General features: G+C 38.3%; 1 protein-coding gene across 1 annotated transcript in view; it reads left to right on the forward strand.

Moving 5' to 3' along the window:
• Nucleotides 1–501: 501 nt before the first annotated feature.
• The window catches only part of LOC149074466 (beta-1,4-glucuronyltransferase 1-like), a 65,210-nt gene continuing 38,435 nt past the window's right edge, over nt 502–27,276 (forward strand). The window contains exons 1-2 of the mRNA XM_089246951.1: nt 502–717; nt 982–1,120. Coding sequence (XP_089103077.1) covers nt 1,120 — 1 coding nt within the window. The 5' untranslated portion in view covers nt 502–717; nt 982–1,119. The remainder of the gene's footprint in view (nt 718–981; nt 1,121–27,276) is intronic.

The following is a 27,276-nucleotide window of genomic DNA, read 5'->3' on the forward strand; positions in this document are numbered from 1 at the left end:
TTGTGCATTTGGCCTGTTGTGGCGTTATATTTGTATAAGAATTAACTTATCTGGTATTATTAAGAATGGTAAGATAATTCTAGAATAAAAAAACCAGCAGAAAAATCTACTTCAAAAGCGGGATGTATGGTCACGCCTACATTGCACAGTGATGTGTAGTTTTCTTCTGGAAAAAAATTAGGTTTCCCTCGAGGTCCCCTTCACTGAAGGCCTGTTAACCTCCTGCCAGGGTCACCATTTGGGGCGGCAGGTAAGCTCGAGCCCCCCTTCCCAGCAATAATGACCGTTGCCCCCAGACTTCCAAGTCTATCTTCGCCCATATTTTGGCGATAATGAGTGATGTCCCGTATTTTCCCGTATTTCTAAGCCCGATAGCCCGTATTTTCCTCCAGCAAATATGGTCAGCATATCTATGGTGATCATTCAGTGTTTGTCCCTCAGAGTGCTGTTGATGACTATGACGTCTATTCGTAAAGCCTCATTTCAGTAAAGGAATGAACGGTCCTTAGCGCATGCGTAAAATGGTAGCGCATGTGTAAAAGCACATGTGTAATGTAAAAGCAATTTAACTGCTTGGTAAATCGATGCTTATAAACAACGGCATCCTTAATTAAAAACATACTATGAAACAAACGTGATATAAACATATCGGACCACTGCTGTTGGACGTCACAATTACATTCCTGCTAATTAAGTATTAAGAACAAGAATATGGGGGTGAGTTTAAAAATTTAAGATTAAATTCAATTGAAGTCAATTTTAACTGAATATCTGTTTTTTTTTTCTTTAATGAAAACTGAAGAAAATGCTTTGATAAAACACATTTATATATATATATTACTCTTGGTGAGCATTTTAAACAATTGTCAGACTAGATATTGAATTTTTGTTCACTTATTCTAAATGATAATAGAATTCTAATGCTCCAATTCATAGATTTTACAATTATTGCATTAAATTCACAAACTTTTTTTTTTTCAGATTCTTAGTGCCTTTAAATTTTTAGGGAGGAAGGAAAAATTCCATCAACCGAAAGATAAAGACTGGAAAACAACAGAATGCTTTATATTTACGCATTATGACACCCATTGAGTCCCAAGTTGAACAAACTTAATCATCAGTAGGTTTATTTTATATTTTTGATCCAGTACTTATAAAATCTTTGATACTGAAAAACATTTGTTTAGTGGGGGTGGGGAGAAAAAGCTCATTTGCTGCTCTTCGTGTACAGAGGCTGATTTATGGTTCTGCCACCATAGGCAGAGATAGACTTGAAAGTCTGGGGGGGCATGATGATGTCAATTTATATATACGCAAATACATTAGATAAGTCTGCTTTACCTTTGACACTGGTTTTACAGGGGGGGTGCCCTGTATCTCCCCCCATGTGCTGCATTGATTTTACTGCTTCTTCCAACCTAGTTTAATTTTCTTGACCACTCATTCCTTGAATTTGCCACCCTGTGCAACCTGCTTGCCCCGTACCTGTAAATAGGCCTTTGTCTCCAAGTCACTCTTTTGGTTACTCCCAAATTTGCATACTCTCCCAAGGTCACTCTTTTGATCACTCACATGCTTGCACATACTTTGTTTGCTCACTGACCTGGTTCCAAGGGCGTAGCCAGAAATTTTGTTTGCGGGATCAAAGTTATAGAACAATAAAATTTGGTCAACTTTTTCTTTTTTTTTTGGTCAGGTCATTTTCTCACATTTCGGGGGGTGTCGGGGGTGACCAGACTCCCAAGTCCCCCCCCCCCACTACACCCTCGCCTGGTTCTATACTTTCTAGGTCACTCTATTGATCATTCACGTACTTTGTAAATTCTCTAGGTCACTCTTTGGTCATTCACATGCTTGCACACGACACGCTCTAGGCCAGTGGTTCTCAACCGGTTCTCCGTGCTCACTTCCCATTGGCTCCGCGGCCACTCAAGCATACTCGAGGAAAATTATAAAAAGAGTAAATTTGAAAAAATTATAATTATTTTTATATAATATCCACATACAGGACTGCAAGTAAATGCTTGGTCACCCGGGGTAAGCGCACATTTTGACGCCTCCTTGTTATGTTCAAGGACAGGTTTCAGAATGAAATTTGCGCCCCCTCTGGTCCAGCACCCTGGGCACAAGACCCGCCTGCTCCCCCTTAGTTGCGACCCTGTCCAAATGCTTGCAAACTCTATAGGTCATTTTTTTGATCACTCACTGACATAGTTCCTCACTTTCTGGGCAAAAGTGGATTTATGAATTTTGCAGTTCTTCTGTCATCCTACTACCATATTTTCCTATGTATAATCTGCCGATTATCTCTTGGAAAAGTGGTTAAACATTAAATAATGCATATTATCTATCGCTGTGGACAATCTGCAGAAAATGATGTTATTAGCCTGATGAGTCTGAATTTGAAGGTTTTTGATTGACTTGTAAATTTTGTTTCGTGTGTAAATAATGCTATTGTTTTGTGTAAATAAATTTCATCAATTAGCATACCAATGGATTGATTATTGAAACACAAGGTAAGTTTTTATTTTTTTTTAAAGTCCTGTGGATAATATGTGGTCGCTGATTATTCATTGTTTAGAAATGAATTACCTTTTGGGTTAGATAAATACCAACGACCGACGTATGTTGACCCAAACTTGCAAAACAGGACCACGGATATACACATTTCAGAACTATATGAAGTTCCTTCATTAGTAGCAGAGAATAGTGAAAATACTCCTCATAGCGGGAGTTACTCGCTGTTGTAGACAGAGTCGAAATTCAAAATGAACCGGCAACAAGAGCAAAGGAGGAGCTTCTTTGTTCCCCCCAAGGAGGGAAAGCAACTATATATAAGGGACAGGTTGGCGACTTTTTTCTCCAACGCCAAATATGTCCGACGGTCCGAGAAAAAGCCGTCAGACACTACGTGCACCAGAAAAAAAAATTACCAGCATAGAAAACAGTAAAAAACAATAAAAACAAATGGTATAAACAAAAATAAGCTCTGGATTGTTTAAAAAATAAAACTGTGGATAAAAATAAATAAATCGGGGTTTAAATAAAACCCGGGCATTGTTTAAATGCACCCCGGACCGTTGTTTAAATAATAAATTGATCTGGGTTTAAATAAAGCCCGGACCATTGTTTAAATAATAAATCAATCAGGGTTTAAATAAAACCCAGGCATTGTTTAAATGAAGCCCGGATCATTGTTTAAATAATAAATCAATCTGGGTTTAAATAAAGCCCAGACCGTTGTTTAAATAATTAAGCGATCAGGGTATAAATAAAATACGGGCACTATTTAAGTAAAGGGGAAAAAAAGGGAACAATACAACCTGACCAGCGACGAAAATGTAATCCAAACACTCGGAACAAGCACAAACGACAAAATCGCTGTACGGCGGTTTGAAAAGACGCGCTAAACAACTAACGCCGCCTGGCAGAATTTTCCAGAACAGCGACAACCCAACAGAACAACACCGAACCAGAGTGCGCCGACGATGGCAAATTATCACCGGAAAATAGTCGCCAATTTGGCGTGTCCCTTATACCAAAGCTGTTCCATTTATAGGGTGAGTGATTTGGAAATTCTCTCTCTCATTGACGAGCGGCTCAGGTTTTCTGAACATTGTTCAGCAGTAGTTAAAAAATCAAATAGAATGCTGCTCAGTTTTATTTTCAAAAAGGTGTCTTCATGTTCTCCTAAAGTCATTCTTCCGCCGCTTAGGGGTCATTCAAATATTACGTCAGCATCTATGAGGGGGAGGGGTTTCAGATTTACTGACTTTTGACGAGAGGGTTTGGATAATGCTTACGTTAACCAACCACCCTTTATGAAAACATGAAATATTCTTAATGGCATCTTACTCGGTGCGCCAAAAACGAAAAAACCTTTTGATAGTTTGTGGTCACTTGAAGTAACATTCCTTCCTATTGATAAGTGCCCTACAGAGCCACTTTAGTGATCTCTAAATTGTTTCGCGGATCCAAGTAGTCTGGGAATGTCTGAACCGCTTAAGTGCTCTGGAACAGTACCACGCATCACTCAAATGATCGTAATTATATGGGCATATAATCCGCAGCACCGCAGATCACTTAAATAATCTGAGAATGTGTCACAGGTAACTTAAGTGATGTAGAACCACCCTGGTGGCTGCTTAAGTGCTCTAAAACTATGTCACATGTTACTCAAGGGATCTCTAAATGTGTCACGGATCGCTTAAGTGTTCTGGAATTGCACCACGGGTCATTTAAGTGACCTAAAAATGTGCCACGGACCACTTAAATGCTCTGGAATTGCACCACAGGTCACTTAAGTGATCTATAAATGTGCTGCTTAGTTAATTTTTACAAAATTAGGTTTGTTGGAGGGCAGGCTGCATCAGATAACCCCCAGGGCCATATTTGGTCCACGGGCCAAAGGCCTTTATGTGGTTTGTCATTATATGGCTTAGAGGGTGGGTCGCAATGAATTTATTAAAGATAAATTTTGAGTTCTTGCCCTTCAAATAGCATTGAAATTAACAGAAATTGACTATAATATATAAAGGTATTTTCTTCTGAACTTTCAATTTAAAAAAAAAATTGCATTAAAAAAATTTTATTGTCTGGGGACACCCCTATGCTTCCCCCCCCCCCCCCCCCCCCCCGTATACATCTCTGATCCCAATATGCATTAGGATTCAGAGAGGCAGAGTTGATGACGAAATTTTGCTAACGGGGGATCAAAAATGGTTAAAAATTTGCTGACGTAATACTTGAACGGCCCCTTAGTTTGTCCTGGACTGGAGTATGGCATAAAGTTTTGGAGACCATACCTACAGAGGGACATAGACGTGGTTGAAGGAGTGCAGAAAAGAGCTACGCGTGTGTTCTTATTGGCACAACAGGGCTTAAGTTATAAAGAGAGACTTTTTTTTTTTTGTATATGTTTACATTGGATGAACGCAAGTGTTGGGGAGATATGATCTAAGTGTTCAAAATGTTCAACGGGATGGATAGGATGGACCATGAATTATTAGTACACCGTCACTCAACTGCTTTTACAAGGCCACCAGTATCGATTGGTAAGGGACAATGCAAGGTTTTGGTGTTGCAGGGGATTTTTCTCTAATATATATATCTATATATAATATATATCTATAAACTCGATCAGGGTATTGATGGGATTACTAGCAAATTCGCAGATGATGTGAAGCTAATGGGGGTAATCAGGAATCAAAACGATAGGGAGTTGCTCCAGACCAACTTAAACAGGATTGCAGCATGGGTAAATGATTCGATCATGACATTTAACGTTGACAAGTGCATGGTTGCTCATTTTCGTTTGAACAACCCACGACCCTCTTACGAATTGCATGGTGTCACTATCCCGGATGCAACTAGTCACCGATTTGGGAATTCTCATTGACGAGTGGCTTAGGTTTTCTGAACATTGTACAGTGGTGGTCAAAAAAGCGAATAGAATGCTTGGTCTCATTTTCAAAAAGGTCTCTTCGCGTTCTCCTAAAGTCATTTTCTTCCTGGACTGGAGTATGCTGTAAGGTTTTGGAGACCATACCTACAGAGGAATATAAACTTGGTTGAAGGGGTGCAGAGAAGAGCTACATGTGTCGTTATTAGCACACAGGGCTTGAGTTATGAAGAGAGACTTCATTTTTTTGAATATGTTTACTTTGGATGAACGCAGGTGTCGAAGAGATATGATCGAAGTGTTGAAAATTTTTAATGGGATGGACCATGAACTTTTAGTACACCGCCAATCGACTGCTTTTACAAGGGGACACCAGTATCGATTGGTAAGGGGCAATGCAAGGTTATGGGGTCGCAGTGTGAATTTTTCTCTGATAGGGTTGTTAATAAATGTAATAGCTTACCCCCTGGAGATAGTAAATTCGAACACAATTGACATGTTTAAAAAGAAATACGATAAACATGTTGGGGTAAATCGAGAAGCTATCCATACTTGGAATAAGACAACCATAATATTCTTTATGGGCATTGTATAATATTTTATCATGTGTATATATATACTGTTTCTAGTTTTTGTCATTGCCTTTTTATTAGGGTTGCTGTAATTTTGAAGTATATGACATCCATTTTTTCTCAGTCACCTCGTTGGGCATTTTACCTGTTGTGGTGTTGTGTTTGTATTAGTAGATGATGGAGTGGAATTGTTCTACAATGTGTAAGTACATGTATGGGGTGAATCTAGAGTTTGCTGTAAGGAGGGGTGATTTTACAAGTACAGTAAAACCTCGATAAGTCGTCACCTCATATTATTGAAAAATTATGACGGCTTAAGCGGAATGATGACTTATGCGAAGTGTCATCAGTTTCAATGTGCAATATCATGAAAATCATATAAATTTCAAGTAATATAACATTTATTAAAATATTAATAAAATTTATAGATTGCAAAAGAAAAAAATTTGATATTTTCATCTTTTTAGAGCTCATATTGCTTAACTTATTGTGTTGAATATACTGGTATACTTATGATTTATACTAGTAATTTTTAATTTAGACTAATCAGAGCAACTGTTATAAGAATAGTAAACTTTTCTTCACAACAAAAACTACTGCACATTAATTTTACATATACATAAAATTTAATTTTTGTGTTTTTATCCTTTAGGGGCCATTCAAATATTGCATAAGCTGATTTTCAGCCATTTTTGACCCCCTCCCCCCCCTCCTTGTCAGCAGAATTTCTTCAGCATCTTAGAATATTTCATATCTTCAAAAAGGGGTGGTTGATGGTGTAAGCAACCTTCAAACCCCCCCCCCCCACCGTCATCAAAAGTCAGTAAATTCGAAACCCCCTTCCCCCTCGATACTGACGTAATACTTGAATGACCCCTTATCAGTAGTTCAAGTTAAAACTAAGAAGTAATATTGGCAAAATTTATCAAGGTGATCTTTCACATACTAACTACAAGGTAACCTTAATCACAGGGTCCACATTGAGGGACTTATGGAGGGCCTGGGGTAGGGAAAAGCACACATTAGAACACCTTAACTTTGGAAAAAATATCTGATTTTTCAACAAGGATAATTTGTTTAAATTAGAAATCTTAAATTAGTGGGACACTTTCAGAAATCAGGTCTAGCTTGAACAGTCCCTAACATTTCCAAAACTTTGGTCGGCGAATGAACTTCCCCAGCGTAACTTCCGTTACTTCAACTGTTCCGGTTTTTGTTGACTTTTAAGCATATGGCAATCCTGTTAACAAGCTATTGTTTTAAAGGAAGCTATAGAAATCATCAGCTCCTCTCAAACTTTTTCATTGTGACAAGTTAACTAAAATTAGCGACGAGTAAACGAGGGTTTAATAATATTGTTGTCTATGAAAGCAGGACAGACCTGAAGAAAAACAATGACTTAACCGGAGTGACGACTTAACAAGGTTTTAGTATTGTGAATATGGTGAACATATGTCTTGTATTTTCTGGGACAATACCGGTTTGTTTCTCTGACTTTTTTGAAAAAAATGCCCTGTTTTTCCCGTAGTTTTCTTGAATTTGTTATTCAATCAAAAGCATTGATTCAGGTAATTTTCAACAGATTTATTTATTGAATGAAATAGAAAATCCGAACATTTCATGAAGTATCCCATTTCGCTTGGAGGGCTGATCCCCCCCCCCCCACATGCCTGTACATGTAAATGGCACAAATTGAAAACAAAAAAAAAGTAGACATGCTCATCGATAGGCTTACTTTTGCTGTGCCTAGATCACACGCGAAAAAACAAATACAACGCCACAACAGGCAACAATGCCCAACAAGGTGGCTGAGAAAAAGATGCCCATAACAAATATGGATATCATAGGCTATATTTCAAAAATACAGCAACCCAATTAAAAACACAATCACAAAAATTATAAACAATATATACACATGATAAAGTATTATACAACGCCCATAAAGAATATTATGGTTGTCTTATTAAGTATAGATAGCTTCTTGATTTACCCCAACATGTTTATCGTATTTCTTTTTAAACGTGTCAATTGTGTTACAATTTTTTATCTCCGGGGGTAAGCTATTCCATTTATTAACAACCCTATCAGAGAAAAATTCACACTGCGACATCATGGTCCATCCCATTAAAAATTTTCAACACTTCGATCATATCTCTTCGACACCTGCGTTCATCCAAAGTAAACATATTCAAAAAAATGAAGTCTCTCTTCATAACTCAAGCCCTGTGTGCTAATAACGACACATGTAGCTCTTCTCTGCACCCCTTCAACCAAGTTTATATTCCTCTGTAGGTATGGTCTCCAAAACCTTACAACATACTCCAGTCCAGGAAGAAAATGACTTTAGGAGAACGCGAAGAGACCTTTTTGAAAATGAGACCAAGCATTCTATTCGCTTTTTTGACCACCACTGTACAATGTTCAGAAAACCTAAGCCACTCGTCAATGAGAATTCCCAAATCGGTGACTCTAGTTGCATCTGGGATAGTGACACCATGCAATTCGTAAGAGGGTCGTGGGTTGTTCAAACGAAAATGAGCAACCATGCACTTGTCAACGTTAAACGTCATGATCGAATCATTTACCCATGCTGCAATCCTGTTTAAGTTGGTCTGGAGCAACTCCCTATCGTTTTGATTCCTGATTACCCCCATTAGCTTCACATCATCTGCGAATTTGCTAGTAATCCCATCAATACCCTGATCGAGTTTATAGATAAAAAGTGAAAAAAGTATGGGGCCAAGGACACTCCCTTGAGGAACTCCACTTGTGACGTCTGTCCAACCAGAGAATTCCCAGTTCACCATAACTCGTTGCGACCTATCTCTTAACCATGATTCTGTCCAATTCAGCAAGTTGCCCCCAATTCCAATCTCGTGTAAACGCTTCAAGAGTTTGCCATGTTGGACTCGATAAAATGCCTTCTGGAAATCGAGGTAAACAACATCTATATTTTTGTCCTTACCCAAAGCCTTCGTCACGTGATCAGAGAAGCAAAGGAGGTTAGTCACACATGACTTCCCTTTCCTGAACCCATCCGACAATACATTATGCTCATCTATCCACTTCGCAAACTGCCTTTGCAACGTTTGTTTCAAGGGTTTCTTTATTAATTTAACCCCAGTGATCATTGAATGGATGACAATAATGAATGGAACAAAACTTTAGTTGAATTATAAACATTTATTCTATCAACTATTAATAATTAGTACAACATTTTTACAAATAAGTATCACAGTTGGCCTTTTCTCTCAAATATTACAATGAGACAATAAAACAGAACGCTCTTACCGCTTCGCCCAGGTATTCAGTATTAGTTCACATCGTCCACAAGACACTCCAAGATGTCTCAGCCAATCTGTGATCTTCAATGCACCACGGTAGACACCCTGATACCAGGTTCAGACGGTTTTGTGTCTTGAAATATCCGTTGAGACTATAGGCCAGCCATTGCGTAGAAAACTGGAGGCAGACGTCAAGAGAAGTCCAAGGGTAGCCGGTCTGACCACTAACCAATCCACAGGCGCCGGGATCACGACGACGTTATCACATAAAGTCAAGCGATGAGACGGGTGAGATGCCAAAGGCACACCTTTCCAAATTTAACATATTGTTTTCACTGAGAGATGATCTGGCTCACACCTCAACAGAGCGTGACGCCTTAGTAATGAAGGTGGGAAGTTAGTCGGAAGAGGTAGTAGTCGTGCACATCTCTATCTAGTTTTTATACAGGAGCATTCCCACAATGCTTCATGACAGAACCAATCACAAGATCGAAGGTGCGGTATTAGGCTTGCATTTAATTTGCATAACTTCATGAAAGAAAAGGAAAATATTGTAAAAAATATAACACAGAATCTGGCAACCAAAATAAAGACGGCAGCCAATCGGCAGACACATGATCCCGCCGATCGATCCAGGAAACAAAATAAGGTAAAACAAATTAATATCTATTAAAAATGACTAGAATAAGGATCATTTCCGCGGGGGCCTGAATGGTAATGTCCAGTGACGTAGCCAGGTTTTGGTCCGTGGGGGAGCGAAATTGTGAAAGGCGCCATTTTTTGTTTGTGCTTAAGGCGCAGACTTGAAATTATTCATTAGTGGAAAGAACTTTAAATATCCCAATTTATAAAAATCAAATTTATTTTGTTTTCAGTTGATGTTATTTTTCAAATTAAATTAATTACCTTTCAATTGATTAATGTATTTTAATTTTTTAATTAATTAAAAAAAAATTTAATTCCATTTTATGTTTTGTGTATTTATACAAATGCAAACACTAAAAACAACTGGGAAGTCACCCTAACAGGTAGTTGGAAAAAAATTTAGATTAAAATATAAAAAATAATAGGAGAATAAAAAATAAAAAGGAAAAATATATATTTTCTCTTTCTCTAAAATTATTCCAAGATATGAAAGCACAGAGAAATCTTCATGCTTCCATTTAATCGCTTTTATCATGTTGCACTCTTATCGTAAGCATGTATCACATGTACACCACTTCTACTCAATCGTAGAAAGACATTTTTCTTACAGAATTCCTAACAAATTAATATATGCCGAAAAATTCTTTTTTATATTATGCGTGACCATAACTCCGTTACTTTAATCAATGCTTGTACGCAGCTCCCCAGAGAAGTTTAACAACGAATCTGAAAAACCTTCGAGATGCTCCGCGGTGCCCCCGACAAAGGTTGGTGATGCACAGTTTGAGAATCCTCTGGACTAATAATTTCTTGGATTTTTCCCCTCGTAATTTGACCGGGGGCATTCGGGTAAGTGCTGGCAAACCTCACGACACCATAGTTCATATTAGAAAGCATTGTAAGCCCTCGGATAAGTGCTAATTGAAAAACACTAGATAATCTTTTAAGAACAGACTCAAAGTTTTGTGGACACTTTTCTGTTTTTCTGAAATAGTATATGTATGTATCTTCACAGTTACTTTTAAACTTTCCTCGTAATACATGGACAATTCCAGCCCCGGTCCAGGTGTCTCAAGTGCATAAGGGACTTCATGAAGATGAGATCCAGTTAAAATTTTCGAGAATTTTTATTATTTTATTTTGGAAATATTCAACGGATTCTCAGAGTCTGTGTGCTCGTGGCACATCGCCACCCTTTTTTTTTTAAAAGGACGTCTCAACGTGTTGGTGTATTGATGCGTACTTATTCAGTTCTTTGTAGTGGGTTTTCGTACATTAGACCAATGGGCTCTCAAACTGTGCACCGCGACACCCTGGTGTGCTATCAATCTTCGTCAGAGGCACTACAGAGCGGTGACACTGACAAAGGTTTTTCGAAAATATTTTTAGTTAAACAGCTTTAGGGAGCAGGTGGAGCTCGCGGATAAGCATTGAATAGGGAAAAGGGGCATTTCGGGAGGAAAAAGTTTGAGAATCCCCTGTGTCAGGATATTCTGGGCAGTCACGGATAAATGATGATGAAGTCGGGGGGGGGGGCACTGGTGTCAAAAGTTACAAGTGTCCTTCATGCCGCTATTCTAGCTAGGGTGCTAGGCGGGACGACACGAATGGTTTCATAATAACCATTACACATGTAGTTTATATTATATATATATTCATTTTTTTTTAAATATAAATATAACCACCAGATCGAGTCAACCAAAACACCAAGACCGAAGCTGATCCTTAGCTAAGGCTCTCTCCAGACAATCCCCCATTTAAACCAAGCCCACAGTGCTCACCAAAATAGGATTAGGGCGAGACGACTCGACCTGGCAGTTATATATATGTATATAAATGTGTGTATATGTGTGTATTTCTCTTTCCTCCATTGAAGTTGTCCATGCATTTCATGTCCACAACACACGTGCGTACTCATATTGTCGTATTCATGTTGCTCACTGAATAAGGGGCTAAGCGAGATGCCACGGGTGCTCCCTATTATATATATTCCCCCACACAATACTTCTATTTTGTATATTTTCATTAAATCCACCGGAGCAAGTGAACTCAACCCAATAAAACTGATGCAACTTATCAAACCCATTTGCTCACCAATAAGGTGTTAAGCGAGATGACTCGCTCCGATGGATATATATATATATATATTATTTCACAATAAGATTCTCATTTCTTTTTATTTTGTATCCTGTGTAAATAATATGGCAAGTGTAAGATAACAGATGAGATGGCATGGGGGGGGGGGGTGCTCAATTGCTTTTAAAACATACCTCCATCCTAATATGTGTACATTCATCTTAACTAAACCCTGAAACTTCTCCAACTCCTAATCCTGTCTCGTCTGTAATCACCACAAAATTTGTTAATCGTGACACTACCCAATTGTCCGGGGAAAATATGTTGTAAAAAAGTTTTTTTTTTCTTTTTTTTTTTACACTAAATAAAGTGTTCCAGACTCAGGACGAGATCTCGGCAACGGGATAAGTCCAGTGGCAAAGTTCTGGCGTTCATTCATTCATTTGGTGTCAAAGTTTAAGATATACAGGGATGAATTGGAGAGGAGATATACGTGTCACACCACAACAGGCAAAATGCCCAATGAGGTGGCTGAGAAAAAGATGCCCATAAAAATATGGATGTCATATATATTAAAAATGCAATTACAAAATATATAAACAATATATACACATGATAAAATATTATACAATGCCCATAAAGAATACATATGGTTGTCTTATTCTAAGTATGGATAGCTTCTTGATTTACCCCAACATGTTTGGGGTAAATGTAGCAAACACACCGGCCCCATAACTTTTTCCAGGGAATAATTTCTCCTATTCGGCACACAGTTGTATATGCATAATTATGAAATAGTGAAGAGAAACTACACCATGAAAAAAAGACAATGTTTCTGAAAAAGTCACATTTTAACATAAAACTATGCACTATCACCATATAATATAGTACAATATATTGCCGTACAAATATAGAAGACTAACTTCCTCTCGCATTTTCGACATACCAGAGCATTATTGACCCAAGATTATAGATTTTTCATTTATCCAACTTTAAGACAAACTCTTCCAGAACCCCCTTTTGTGCCTCAAAATCTTGGGTTTTTTACGGCTCAAAAGCTCATATCTGTTTTCCACCTTTTCTTAGTTTTTGACACTACCCTATACAGAAGCTAGTAGCTCTTGCCAAGGCACCTGCAGATAACGTGGCATTTCTAGGCGTTATGAATCTAGTTAAGTCCCCCCCCCCCCATACATAAAGTGGTATTTCTAGGACCTCAAGCCATGGCTTCCAAGGAGATAGGCCACCAAGCATCGAAGGTGGAGTCGACTGATGTAATGTATATATTTCAAGAGGAATTGACATCATCGTGCCCCCCCCCCCCCGACTTCCAAGTCTATCTCCGCCTATGCCTCAAGCTTTACATAAGGCGCCCAAAGAAAAGGCGATAATTCTTGGAGCTTGAATCCTAGCCATTACTTCATAGGTTCAGTAGTCTGTCCACAATAGGTTCCCGTGCTTAATTTCTTCAAAAAGCGCCTTAGTCAAAGCTCTTGGTGGCCCTTTAGAACAGAATGAACATTTCGTGAACGCCATATCCTCATACCTATGAAAGGTATTTCAAGGAGCTCTACCGAGAACGACCAATAGCAATAGAAAAAGCTAGAGCTAGAAGCGGGCAAGATTCTGCCCTTTAATAAAGGTAGGGGAACAGAGGCTGATTTGAACATACTTCCAGATGAAGAGCTTGAGAGCAATTGTCAAAAATGTTAATGAAAACCTCAACTTTCTTTTTTTCATTCTTTTCTTAAGGATTAGTACAAACCCAATCTGTGAAACTGTAAGAGGCGCAAATATAAATGTAGATTTTTTTCCTTACTCATCACATTATAGTCAATGACGGTAGAAAATAAAAAAATCAATATTTTTCAAGTTTTTTTAAAGATCAAAAGTCATTTAGAAAAATAGGCGCCAATGTAAGCAAAATTTCGATTGGGGGAGCAATCGCTCCCTCTGCTCCCTCCCTGGCTATGTCCACTGGTAATGTCACACCTTTTGATGATAATCTCTAAAATTTTCAAGTGGGAGCTCGTCAAATTCACTGGACGATAATTGGACACGGTTTCTCTACTACCCTTCTTAAATATCGGAACAACATTAGCAAGTTTCCAATCCCTTGGGACGATACCCTCAGCAACACTACTCTTGTATATCTGTGTGACTGTCCCCAACAATTCATTAGTACATTCCCTGAGGACCCTGGGATAGATATCATCTGGTACTAGTGCTTTGCTTGCACATACATTTTTTATAATATTAGGACCTCCATGTCTTCCACTTGAATATTGTTGAGGATTTTATTAACCCAGGCAACACCCGTTTATTGAATATTATCTCTATTAAAAACACAAAAAAGTCATTGAAAGTATTACACATGCCTACATTGCTCTCTAACCTAGACCCTCCTATCGAGAGGAGGCCAACTGTCCCCTTACATCCATTATTGATGTATCGAAAAAATGATTTTGAGTCAGAGCCAATCTTATCTGCCAACCTAGATTCAACTTCCTTTTTACTATCCCTTATTGCTTTCTTCAATGCTCTTCTTTTATCGGTAAACAATGATAGGTCACGTCGTCCACTTTTATACTCTCTGAATGCTCTTTTCTTTTAGGTTACTCACGCTATCCGTGAACCATAGAAGGTGCAATGTACAAACACGCTTTTTTCGAACAAAGGGTATGACGTTGTGCAAAACAGAAGACAGCTTTGTACTAAATTCTTCCCATTGACTTACCACCCCTACTGATTCCAACCGGTCTTTGAAACCTTCCTCTCAAAACATCAAAGTTAGTTCTCTGAAAACAAGGAACCAGTCTTTTGTTATCATCCTTATTCGAGGGAAAGTTACAGTGAAAACTGACGATACGATGATCACTGGAAGAAAACTTTCCCCACTGAAACATGTTCAACAAGATCCTCAGAACTAGTAAGAACTAAATCCAAAATACAGTACCCCTAGTTGCTTCTGATTCAAAATTTTTTTGAGCAACTTAAGAAAGTCCCTTTTATACTGTTCTGTAGATGAAAGATTCTCCCAATCTATCCCTGAGTAATTGAAATCCACAAGTATGATAACCCTCTTACGTTTGCACATATAGGAAATTTCATCATGAAATTTGGTGATGTAGTTTGGATCCCTATTCGGTGGATTGTAACAAACCCCAACGATAAGTTTGATGTCTTTTGTTTTCAAGCTCAACCCCATATAGTTTCAATATCACTTCCCACGTTACTCTCTATCCTTCAAACATGATTTCACGTATATCAACATTCCACCCCCTTTCCTATCAGATCTATTTCTTAAAGTATCGTATTCTGAGATGTGTAAGAAAGATTCATCCCCATCGTTTGCCCAAGATTCTGTAATGGCTATAAGATCCAAGTCCTCCACAACTATCATAGTTTCTAAAAAATCTTTCTTATTACCCAAGCTCGTGGCATTAATTAGCACACATTTTAATTTGCCCTGTGATTTAGTGTCAGTCGAGAAGCCATCCAAGTCAGAGGTGCGTAATTCCCCATCAGTACTGTTGTGATTATCATTAACTATCCCAATCCCAATGGTGAACCCGCAATCCCAACTGCGTGGTCTGGGAGTAAAAAACCTAACCTAAGACTATTGTAAACCTCCCAGAACCCCCTCCTATTTAGATGGATCCCATTCGAATGAAACCACCTATCGATAAATGCTGGAAGTTCCAAGAACATGACTGCAAGTGAGAAGCAAATGTCCTTCAGGCCTATATTGAATTTGTGGATTCTACTCCTATACCCCCTACTACCCCTTGGCAGCACTGGAATCACTGCCACATCTGAACTCCCCTCCCTAGCAGATAATAGTAAATCCTGGTACTCTGACAGACATTATGCTATGATTATGTTGTCTATGGCGGTACCCCCTCGTCCTACGTTTTCTAATTTTTTGAGTGGGAACCGCCTGTGTATACGTTTTTGGTCAGGGAAAATTTTGAGTCATGGTCAGGGAAACGATCGAGCAGATTTTGCTTGGAACCCTGCTCTATTAAAAACCGACGGGAAAAAGTCATTGAAAGCACTACACATACCTACATTGTTCTCTACCCTAGTTCAGGGTTTTCCAACGTGAAAGCTCACGTAGAACTCTTGATGATTATGAGACTATTACGCAGAACCCTTAACAAATTTTGAAAAATCCTTCAATGTACAGGATGTCCCAAAAATCTATTCACTCTTCGGAACAATAATCCTCACTTGTAGTAAATAAACATGTCAAAAAATGCACTGCTGGCCACCGTAAATGCAACACCCTGAAGGAAGCATGCAAATAATATGAAATTTACAACATGCATTAGCGGAGGTGAGATATGCAAATGATTAGAATTTCAGCACAGACGCAATCACTCGCGCCTGTGGCGCCACTTCAAAGCGCTATTTAAGGCTTGGAGATTTCGACGATTTGAAGTACGGCAATTGTGTTTTTCTTGTGGTTTTTTCAAAAAAACGATCAATTATGCCTCGTAGAAAACAGCGATCATCTTTTGATCAAGTATCCGAGTTCGACAGAGGAAGGATAGTGGCCTACCGAGATTGTGGATTATCTTTCAGGGAAATCGGTAGTCGTGTTGAACGAAACCAAACAACTGTAATGCGGATATGTGATCGTTGGATGCAGGAGGGTACGACGGACCGACGTGTTCGATCGCATCCACCTCAGTGCACCACTTCACGTGATGACAGGCGTATTGTGCGTATGGCAGTGACGGATCGCTCAGCCACATCACGAACCATAGCACAGCACATTCAGTCTGTACCGCATCATCCAGTGTCTGTGTGTACCATTCGACGCCGTTTACAGCAGAGTGGTCTGTCCGCAAGACGTCCATTGCTTCGTCTACCCTTGACGCAGAACCACAGACGTCTCCGCCGCCAATTGTGCGATGAAAGAAGGATGTGGATGGCACAATGGAATGAAATTGTCTTTACTGACGAGTCACGCTTCTGTCTGCAACACCACGATGGTCGGATTCGAGTCTGGAGACACCGTGGAGAGAGGATGCTGAACAGCTGCGTTATGCACCGCCACACTGGTCCTGCACCGGGTATTATGGTATGGGGCGGTATTGGATATCACTCTCGCACTCCTCTAGTACGCATTGCCGGTACTTTAAAAAGCCAGCGCTACATCTCCGAGGTGTTGGAGCCAGTTGTCCTTCCTTAATTTCAGGGCTTGCCCACAGCCATATTTCAACAGGATAATGCGCGACCACACGTGGCACGCATTGTCCAAAGGTTCTTCGTCAATCGCCAGATTGAATTGCTTCCCTGGCCAGCTCGCTCTCCGGATCTTTCGCCGATAGAAAACATGTGGTCCATGGTTGCTCAACGATTGACCCAGATTACATCCCCAGCTGCCACACCAGATCAACTTTGGCAACGTGTGGAAGCTGCTTGGTCTGCTGTACCCCAAGAACACATCCAAAGTCTCTTTGAATCAATGCCGAGGCGTGTGGCAGCGGTGATCTCCAACAATGGCAGCTACTCTGGCTACTGATTTTGGCAGGAACCACACCTCACAGAAGTCTATAAATTTAATCATTTGATGCTTGGTCAACATGTTATCTACAAAATAAATATTGTTGCGATATCTCTTGTCTTTCTTGGTGTTGCAATTTGGGTGGCCAGCAGTGTATATTTGCGAGCTAACATAGTGTGACAATAATTTAAATCATGAATTCGTTATTTTAACATGCGTGAGCTGCAGGGGTGGCTCGAATTTACCTGCCGCCCGAGTGCAATATGCTGCCCCTAAAGGCGACCCTGGGAGGCTGGCAGAGCTTCAGTCAAGGGGACCTCTAGATAAACCTGATTTTTTTTTTTTTAGAAGAAAGCCGCACACCATTGTTTACTGTGCAAAATGGTGACCATACGTCCCACTTTTGGAACAGATTTTTCTGATTTTTGATCCAGAATTTTACCGTTTCTAATGCTGCCAGATAACAGGTAGTTTGAACCTTAAAACAGTACTTAATTTAGGAAGCCATCGACACTTATCATGTAAAGAGGATGTAGAACAAGATTATTTTTTATTAAGTAAGAAATTTATTTCAAAGGTGTTTCTGGTACTCCAGAGACCGGATGAATGAGAAGCCAAATTTTTCCTTTACTTCCGGACCATTCTGGAATAAATAGTGGGTGAGGGAGCCAAAATGCATATTTTGAATTTTCATAGAATACAGGTGCTGCTCTTGGGCCATGTGACTCATTGCGGCCTCATGGGATGCCATGTCCATGGTGAATGCGTGAAAAAGTTTCATTGGTCAAAGAAAATTATTTTCGTCCGTTCTGAAGAGACACTTAATCCGAGATGAAAGAACAAAAAAAAATTGTTAGGAATTGTTGTGATAAATTATGAGGGAGGGGCATGACCCACAAGGATAGAGCTGACAGGACTCCAGCCCGGGGCCCGGGACTCTATCCGTACCATCTTTTTTTCACGCTATAAACTAACTGTAGAAGGATCCCCAATTCAAAATATGGCTTGGGGTTCGCGAAAGATTCCAGCCTAGGGGCCCTGACGCAGGATGTAGGGGCTATGGGGGGAATAGACAGAAGACACAAAAATCTGAGATCCCAAATTCAGATTTTGTCTCAAGCCTTCCCTGATAGCTTACATTCTTGTTTCTGGTATTACCATCGTAAGAAATGACTATTTATTCCAAGTTTCTCAACATCTCTGTTGTCGTGGTATGACTCAAAAGCATGATGTCATATGTGAATTTTCACTGTGTGAAATTTTTGAAAATTTTGAAGATGCCCTTACAACCTGCCGCTTGGGTGCACCTCACCCCTTGCACCATTGACTAAGCTGGCCCTGGTGAGCTGTCTTTTCCTAATTCAGAAAAGCAATAAGAATCTGACATCATGAAGCTCAATTGCGATCTTAAAAGGAAGAGACGAGGAGGGGGCAAAGAATTCAACGAGACTATTCAAAAGTTCAGCATCCTTGGAGGAAGACCCTAATGAAATCCATATGTAGATTTTGTTTTCGGAAATGTCTTCTTGACTCAGTTGTTGAATGAAAGATTTGTGTGTGAGAGAATAGAAAGAAAGAAAATGGAGCTAACATAAATATTGTCTCCTGCTGGCCAAATTATCCCAAATTTTTTTAGAGCACACGTCCTCAACAATTGCTTTAGGCGAAACAGTAACAAGAACATTTTTGAAGCTATCAGGGTTCTGGTATTTTTAGGATTCCTTCATTTTCGATTCCGCGGAACCCCGAAAATGCTCTCATGGAACCCCAGTTAGAAAACCCTGCCCTAGACCCTCCTATTGGGGGGGGGGCAACTTTCCCCTTAAATCAGTTATTGGCGTACCTTAAAAATGATTTTGGGTCAGAGCCATTGCTATCTGCCAAATTAGATTCAACTTCCTTTCTACTATCCCTTATCGCTTTCTTCAACACCCTCTTCTTTTAACAGTAAACAATGACAGGTCACCTCGTCCACTTTTATACTCTCTGAATTTTATACTCTAATTATGGGGCAGATAAAAAACGGAAAACACTTTTCCATAGTATTTCATAAGGAATCGTGTGTAATTATTGGGTGTTCGGTAGTTACCACCTTATATACATAATTCCATGTCCTGACTGACTGATTCATCATTGTCTAGCCAAAACTATGAATCTATAAAGATGAAATTTTGTCAGTTTCATTTCATGATGTAAAGACTTAACGATTTTTTTCAAAATTCGACCTCCAAGGGAGTCATAAATGGAGTACAAAGGTAACAGAGAAATCATGTTGAGCCGAAATCACTGAATCTATAATTATGAAATATGATATGCTGTTCAGTAAATTATTTTATAGTATAGAAGTTTCCGGTGGTTAAGTGGAGTGGGGGAACAAGTATATCTCTTGCCCCAGATCAGCATAGGGTCAAATTTAACCTTTTAGCGTCTCGTTGAACATTAAATGTGTGCTTGCCAGTGCCATCTTAACACATGGCCCACCCAGGCACCTCAAAAGAAGAGGGGCCTCACGAAAATGAGATCTTGAAATTTTCAAGGAAGGGTCTCAGAAAAACCAATTAGCCTGGGGGCCCAAGATGCTCTCAAGACAGCCCTGGTGTCAGCTGATCAAGCAAGTAGCTGCAGCCCTGGCGGTCGGTATTCCATGCTTTACCGGTATGCAAGAGGGCCTGGGTTCGAGTCCTGGTGAAGACAAGATGAATTTTCTTTTAGAGTTCATCTCATCATAATTTCCAGAAGACTTTTTCCCCCGAGACTGTGGGCAATTTGATAATTTATCTAATAACATCAATTTTATTCAAAATTTAATTTAATTATTGCAGCTTCTAAAATGCATGCTTTTGGCGATAAAAATTGCTTAGGTAAGTCTAGTTCAGTATATAAATGTAATCTAGTTCAACCATATTCTTTTTCAGGGATCCAGGAAATAAGTTCAGATTCCCGAAAATTTCCCAGTTGCATTTTATTTGTGGAATAATGGGAGAGAAACCTTCTAACACATGTATGAAACTGTAGAGCATAGTCTCCCAAACTTTTTGTTCCATCGCCCCCCTTCATCAGAAATTTGTTCTTTTCATACCCCCCCCCCCAACTCAAGTAAACCCATAGGATCCTATGTTAAATCAGTAGGTTCTACTGCCCCCTTGGACCATTCCATCGCCCACCAGGGGGCGATATTACCCACTTTGGGAAACACTGCTGTAGAGTCTCTACATAACAAACCATTTTGAACCGTCTTTTATGCAAAACAAAATTTCTATCCAAACTTTCAATTTTCCTTTAATTTAGAAAAAAAAAAAAAAATCAAAGGTTAATCCTCTTATGTGAATTTTCTATACAATGCTTTTTGGATAAAAAGAAGTGATTCCATTATGCCAGGCAACTCACTATAAGCGTCCAAAAAAAAGAATAAATGAATTTATTGAATTAAAGAGTAAATGGCAGAGCTGTAAATAAGATGGGGCAACCGGGACACTGCCCCTGGACCCATAGGCGGAGATAGACTTGGAAGTCTGGAGGGGCAAGATGATGATAATGTTGATTCATCTATACATATATACATTAGATCAGTTGACTTCACCTTTGATGCTGTGGGGGGTAATGCCCCCCGTAACTCCGCCCATGCCTGGACTCTGAGCTGAATGGGACCCCAAAAATGTTTATATTTGTTTAGCATAATAAGAGGGACCCCCAAGGAAAAATCTGCCCCTTCCCGGAGAAAGCACACTATGGCCCTGGCAAATGGCAATAATACTGAATAACTATTTTCATTGGCCTTGGCCAAAGCATCGGCCTACAAAATGGAACTGAAATAATTCAAATATTTATGTTCACTCTACCTATTCAACTAAGCACTAGCTTATTGACAATTCTGTTATTTTGTAGAGATATGGCGTATTAAAAATAAACATTTCACACTTTATGAAACACACAGGGTCGCAACTAGATGTATTTTGGTGCTTCCTTAAAACGTTGAAGAGATTAAAGTGTCAAATTTGCACTTCCTTTGGTCCACCAGCAGATCCCCCCTCCCGCAGTTGTGGCCCTGGAAAGACAATTCAAATCTTCAGCCATAGATTTATTACAGTTAACTAGAGATGCTCAAAATAAAATTTATCAAAAATGTATATTATTTTCAGTATTGCTTACTATTCCTTTGGGTTACAAGAAACATTGTTGAAGATTCGTTTACGTGGAAAAAAATTAATCCTTTATGTATGTCTTCCATCTCAATTTCGTTGAAGATTTTATTACCCCATGCAAAACACCTGTATATTGAATATCATTATCTCCATTAAAATCTGATGCAAAAAAGTCATTGAAAGCACTACACATGCCTACATTGCTCTCTAACCTAGACCCTCCTATCGAGAGGGGGCCAACTGTCCCCTTACAACCGTTATTGACGTATCGAAAAAAGGATTTTGGGTAGAGCCAATGTTATCTGCCAACCTAGATTCAACTTCTCCTTTTTACTATCGCTTTCTTCAACAGTCTTCTTTTATCAGTAAACAATGATAGGTCACCTCGCCCACTTTTATACTCTCTGAATGCTCTTTTCTTTTAAAGATAAAGGTTACACACGCTATCCGTGAACCATAGGGGGTGTGATGTACAAACACTTGTTTTTCAAACAAAGGGTATGACGTACAAAAACCTGTAGAAAAATAATTGAAGACTTATTATTTATCAATTTTGATTATTTCTGAAGCAATTTTTTTTTCACCAATCCTGAAAAAGTTTTAGATTAATTACTGATTAAATTAATTAATTACAGGATTAATTTTAATCTGAAATTGTTTTAATTGATTCTTTATTTATTGTTATAATTCCAAAATTATTTTCCTTCTCAAATTATGTTGAAATCCTTCTGCTTTCAATAATTATGCAATTATTCCATTATTGATTGTGAAATTATTTCTATAAGAAATTACGAAATTATTTCTCTTATTGATTTTTTATTATTTTTGTCACTAATTTTTTTCACTAGTGGTCGGCTGAAGTTGGTTTTCTGTGGTTCCCAACTTCAAGGCGCAAATGCGAGCCGATCTCCCCGTTAAAAAGTCTCGCCACAGAGAGCAACAGTCCTACAACGATAAATAATTCAATCATAACACTTCACTCATAGTTAGAAAACTAGTGGCAGATGGCAGCACTACACATAACAAGCATTACAGAGAAACAACAAAAACTTCACGTAGGTTTCACTACACGTACACGCACATTCCCGCATGTACCGATTCATTGGGGGGGTTCCGCGGGGGGGGGGATGTGGGCGGGGTGCATGTGTGGTGTAGTAGTAGTAGGTAGGGCTTCAAAAAAAGGGCTCGGGGATCCATGATGTTCTTAAGTCAGCCACCTCGTTGGGCAATTTGCCTGTTGTGGCGTTGTATTTGTATTTTGAAATTTAGTTCAGAAATTCTGTAATTATTTTTACATTAATTCCAAATTTTTGCCAATTCTGGAATTGTTTTTATCATTAATTCCGAAATTTTAGAATTAATCCTTTTTCAATGTTTTCCAATGTCAACCATTTTATGAAAATCATCGGCATGGCGCGACGAAAATCTTTTGAGGGCCAAATGTGGCCCCATATGTTGAAGACCCCTGGCTTACAGCTTTCCATATTTACGTACTTAAGTTTGAAAATTTTTTTTCGTATCAGATCTAATCTAGTGGGTCACGCACCCTTTGGCACCGGGTTCTTCAATTAGTTACCTGTAATATTATTTTCCAAATGATATTCAGTTATTTATTATTATTATACTTTTATTGTGTCTTTTTATCAGTTCTTAATTCAGTGAACTTAAATTTTTTTTTTTACTTCTAAGCGAATAAAAAGACAAAGTTAAGCTTTCGTGAGAGAGAAAAAAAACCCACACTTTTTTATTTCATAGTCTGTCTATTTGCATAATAGTAATTATAAGATTTGGTTATTGTTATTCATTATTTTTTTTTATTATTTCTATTATTTTATTATTATGCATTTTTGTATCCTTTTATCGGTACTAAATTCAGTCAACTTTTAAATTTTATTTCTAAGCGATGGAAAAGACGTTAAGTTTTTTTGAGAGGAAAAAAAACCCACACTCTTTTTATTTCAGAGAGAGTCTTCTTGCTTAATAGTAATTATGAGATTTGGTTCGAAAAATTACAAAATTCTTTCTGTTGATAAATTTTTGTTCAAAATAATCTGGTGGAAAAATCACTCATATACAGGGCTTGAAAAATCCCAGGCACTAGGTCACCATGGTGAATGAGAAGTTGGCTTTAATGCCTAATCTTTTTATGTATGATAACTAAATTAAAGTCTGAGGACAGTACAGAATTATCAAAAATTTTGTTGACTTGTCTACTAGCATGGAAATAGGGCCTTCACAAGTCAAACAATGCACATTTTTGGATAGATTTTGTTTGGGGGGGAAAAACCTTGACGCCTGGGTGTGTATTTTGTTTGCGCCTAATTTTTTTTCGAGCCCTGCTATATATGTATACACTCATGTATTTTAGGTAATGTATAATATTCATAGGCCTACATATACTACATGCAGGCTCAGGGATGTGCACAGTATCAAACTTTGTTAGAGGGGCCAAGGATATATCTCCCAGAGAAATTTTGAATCCCTAACCTTCTCAAAAAGTATTAAAAATAAATCGAAATAGGTTATATTCAACTTCTGTAGGTATTTTAATTTCTTCAAAAAAAATATTTTTTAACTTTTGATCATATAGGGGCAGACGCCAATAGGTTTACCATATTTTACTGAGACAAAAAATTTACAAAATTGTTCAGTCAAAATTGACTGAAATCAAATACAGATTCGGGACAAAAAAACGGCACATTTTACTTCAATAATGGGCATATGGTCAATGGTAAATATGTGTTATTGTTGTGATTCATACAGAGAAATGTCTCCTAAACTTTAAGCAACACCAATCATTTTTTCTTCCGGCATCCCTGAGCAAAACATTTTTTTTTATTATTTTGTTCATAAAATAATTGACAAATAATTTTTAATCCAATTTGGGACAAATGTGTCATAGTTTTAACAGAATATTTTTTTTTTTGAACAGTCAGTTGGCATGCATTTTTTACCCCCTTGAATTGGGGCAAGTGTGATTTCAAAAAGGGTAAGTGTGGCACCAATTTTTTTTTCCCACTTTTATAAATACCAGAAATGCTACAAAAAAGTGAGGTTAAGTGGATGCTTTTCTTTTCTCTCCATATGAATTTTTTTATATAGGCCTACCTCAAATGATAAAGTTTTATAAACATTGGATACAAAGTATGTTAAATCAGGGTGTCTACCAACACGGGAAAGTCACGGAATGAGAAAAAGGTCACACTGAAGTCCTGCAAAGGTTAAAAAATTTGAGTGAAGGGTACAGATTTTTTTCGATTCTCCAGAGATCTTTCTTTTTTCAATTTTTTCTCTAAAACCTAGGCTTTGGAGAAGCTGTGGCATTCAATATTTCTTCTCTCTCAGATTTTATTTATTTTTTTTTTTTTTTTTTGGCCCTGGAGGGATGGATGGGTGAGTAGCAACCGAAATGAACAGTGCTAATATGTAGTCACCCTTACATTGGGGCAGACATTATATGGTTGGGGCAAAAAAGCTATTTAAACTGGATGAACAAAAAAGAACTTCTCTGTCTTTGTCCATACCTTTCAACATCTGTAATATTCCCCCTAAAGCAGTGTTCTCAGGATCACTAATTCCTAGAGGAGGATGGGGGAGATGGTAATAGACCACGGCAATAGGGAGTTCTCTTGGGAACAATGACAATACTATTTAGGAGGGCGGTGAATAATACTGTAAATACAAAGGTTAGATAATCATATAAGTTTCTACTTCAACAGCAGTCTGTGTGGAGAAAACACAAACAAATAAAAATAAACAATATGCTTTAATAATTATATATTACTTAAGATAGAAATGACACATATCACTTCCATACGTTTACGAAACGTGAATTAAAAAAAAAAATTTCCCCCTGTAAATACACTACTGATCTTGGATGAACATGATGGTAAAAAGAGAATCTCTTTCAGGCAAACATAGCGCGACCTTCTCGTGTAGAAGCATTAAATAACGATACGCATCCACTGTAGCCGTATGGGGTGGGTAAAAAGTCTGTAGAAACTTTAAAAGTACCCAGTAAATGGCTGTTTTCCACCCATTTACTAGGCACTGCATTTGAAAGAAGATGGGTCCTATGATAAATTAACCTGTGAACCCACACCACACTGTCACTTTTGGGGAATGCAATGGTTTCTGCATGTACCCCACGTGGATTAGAAGTCACCCAGGTGCGACAATTATGGGTACTAATGTCGCCATGAAGCAAAAAATGAGCTTCATCTGTCCACAAGATGTTAAAACCCAGGTGGGATTCTGTTTGATTTTGGAGAAAGCTTACCTCGCAAATGGTTCCCTCTATACGGTATCTGCTGATAAAAGTTCATGGCACGACTGCAATCTGTATGGGTACAAATAGAAAATTCCATGAAAAATATCGAGCATTCCTAATAATCCTCCTGCATTCCAGTTTCGTCAAACCGCTGAACAATCTTTATGAGGCCTGTCGCTGTTAAAAGCCCTTTTCCAGTCCTCACATTTTTCTGAACTCTGAATTTACGTAAGGCAATGGTTGCTGATTCCTGGTTCACGTAAAACCACTTAACCAACAAAGTTTTATGTTTCGCACTCAGCATCCATGGTTTACAACGGTGAGCTGGTTGTGCATTTGGAGCGCAAGATCTTATAACTGTCTCATTTGCATATTTCCACCGAAGTCGCTCGTATCAGCATCATCTATCAGCAGTTTTTTACTTTTTTTCCCCGTCTTAAAAAAAATCACATGACCTAGCGATGCTAACCCTCCAACCGTTTTTTATTTTGTTTATTTTTCTGGTTTTTATGAATTTTTAAAGTTTCTATGGACTTTTTGCCCACCCCGTATTATGGGCAAAAGTCCCAATTAGCCATTGATTTATTTAAAATTTAGTACACATATTTTTGATTGTATATGGCAGCCTATGCCACAGTGAAATTATGCACATCTCTAAATCACCACTTTATTTACATGGGGGCTTAGTGGGGTATAGCCCAGGGTGGTAAGTTCGAAGGGGCAACAAATTTAAGATTGATTGGTTCCAAGAAAATCTTAGTACACAATGGGAGAAGGACAACAAAGTTTTATAACCAGAATCCGCCTCTGTCCAGAGAGCGAGAAACTAGGTCAGTGATCTAGAAAGTTTGCAAGCATGTGAGTAAACAAAACAGTGCGTGAGCAAAAGATAATGCACACACATGAGTGAGCAAAAGAGTGATCAAGAGCGTGCACAAGCATGTGAATGACAAAATGAGTGAAATAACCTATAGTCCGTATCAGGTTAACTTTGCAGTGAAAGAGGTAGAGAGTATTCCTTTGCCACAAAATATATCTACAATGATCCTATATACAGAATATTTCAATTCTTTTCCTATGATTTTGGAGAAAATACTGAAAAAATATCGTTTCAAACCGATGTTTATTTGTTTAAAATTTTTAAATTAGAAAAAATATTGGTTACCATTATCAAAAATCCATGGCAAGTGCAACAACATTCTGTCACGACATCCTAGAAATTTTCCCCGCCAATATCACTGTAGTGTGTTTTTCGTTACACAATTATATACTGTATATATTTTTTTTATATTGTTATTTGGATGTATTTTCCCATAACGATACAATTTTTCATTCAGTTTTACATGCAGTTACAGGCTTACATCAATACGA

The sequence above is a fragment of the Pholcus phalangioides genome, unplaced genomic scaffold, assembly GCF_987345545.1.
Source record: "Pholcus phalangioides strain wild (caught in Gottingen) unplaced genomic scaffold, Ppha-v1.0 ptg000017l_1, whole genome shotgun sequence".
NCBI lineage: Eukaryota > Metazoa > Arthropoda > Arachnida > Araneae > Pholcidae > Pholcus > Pholcus phalangioides.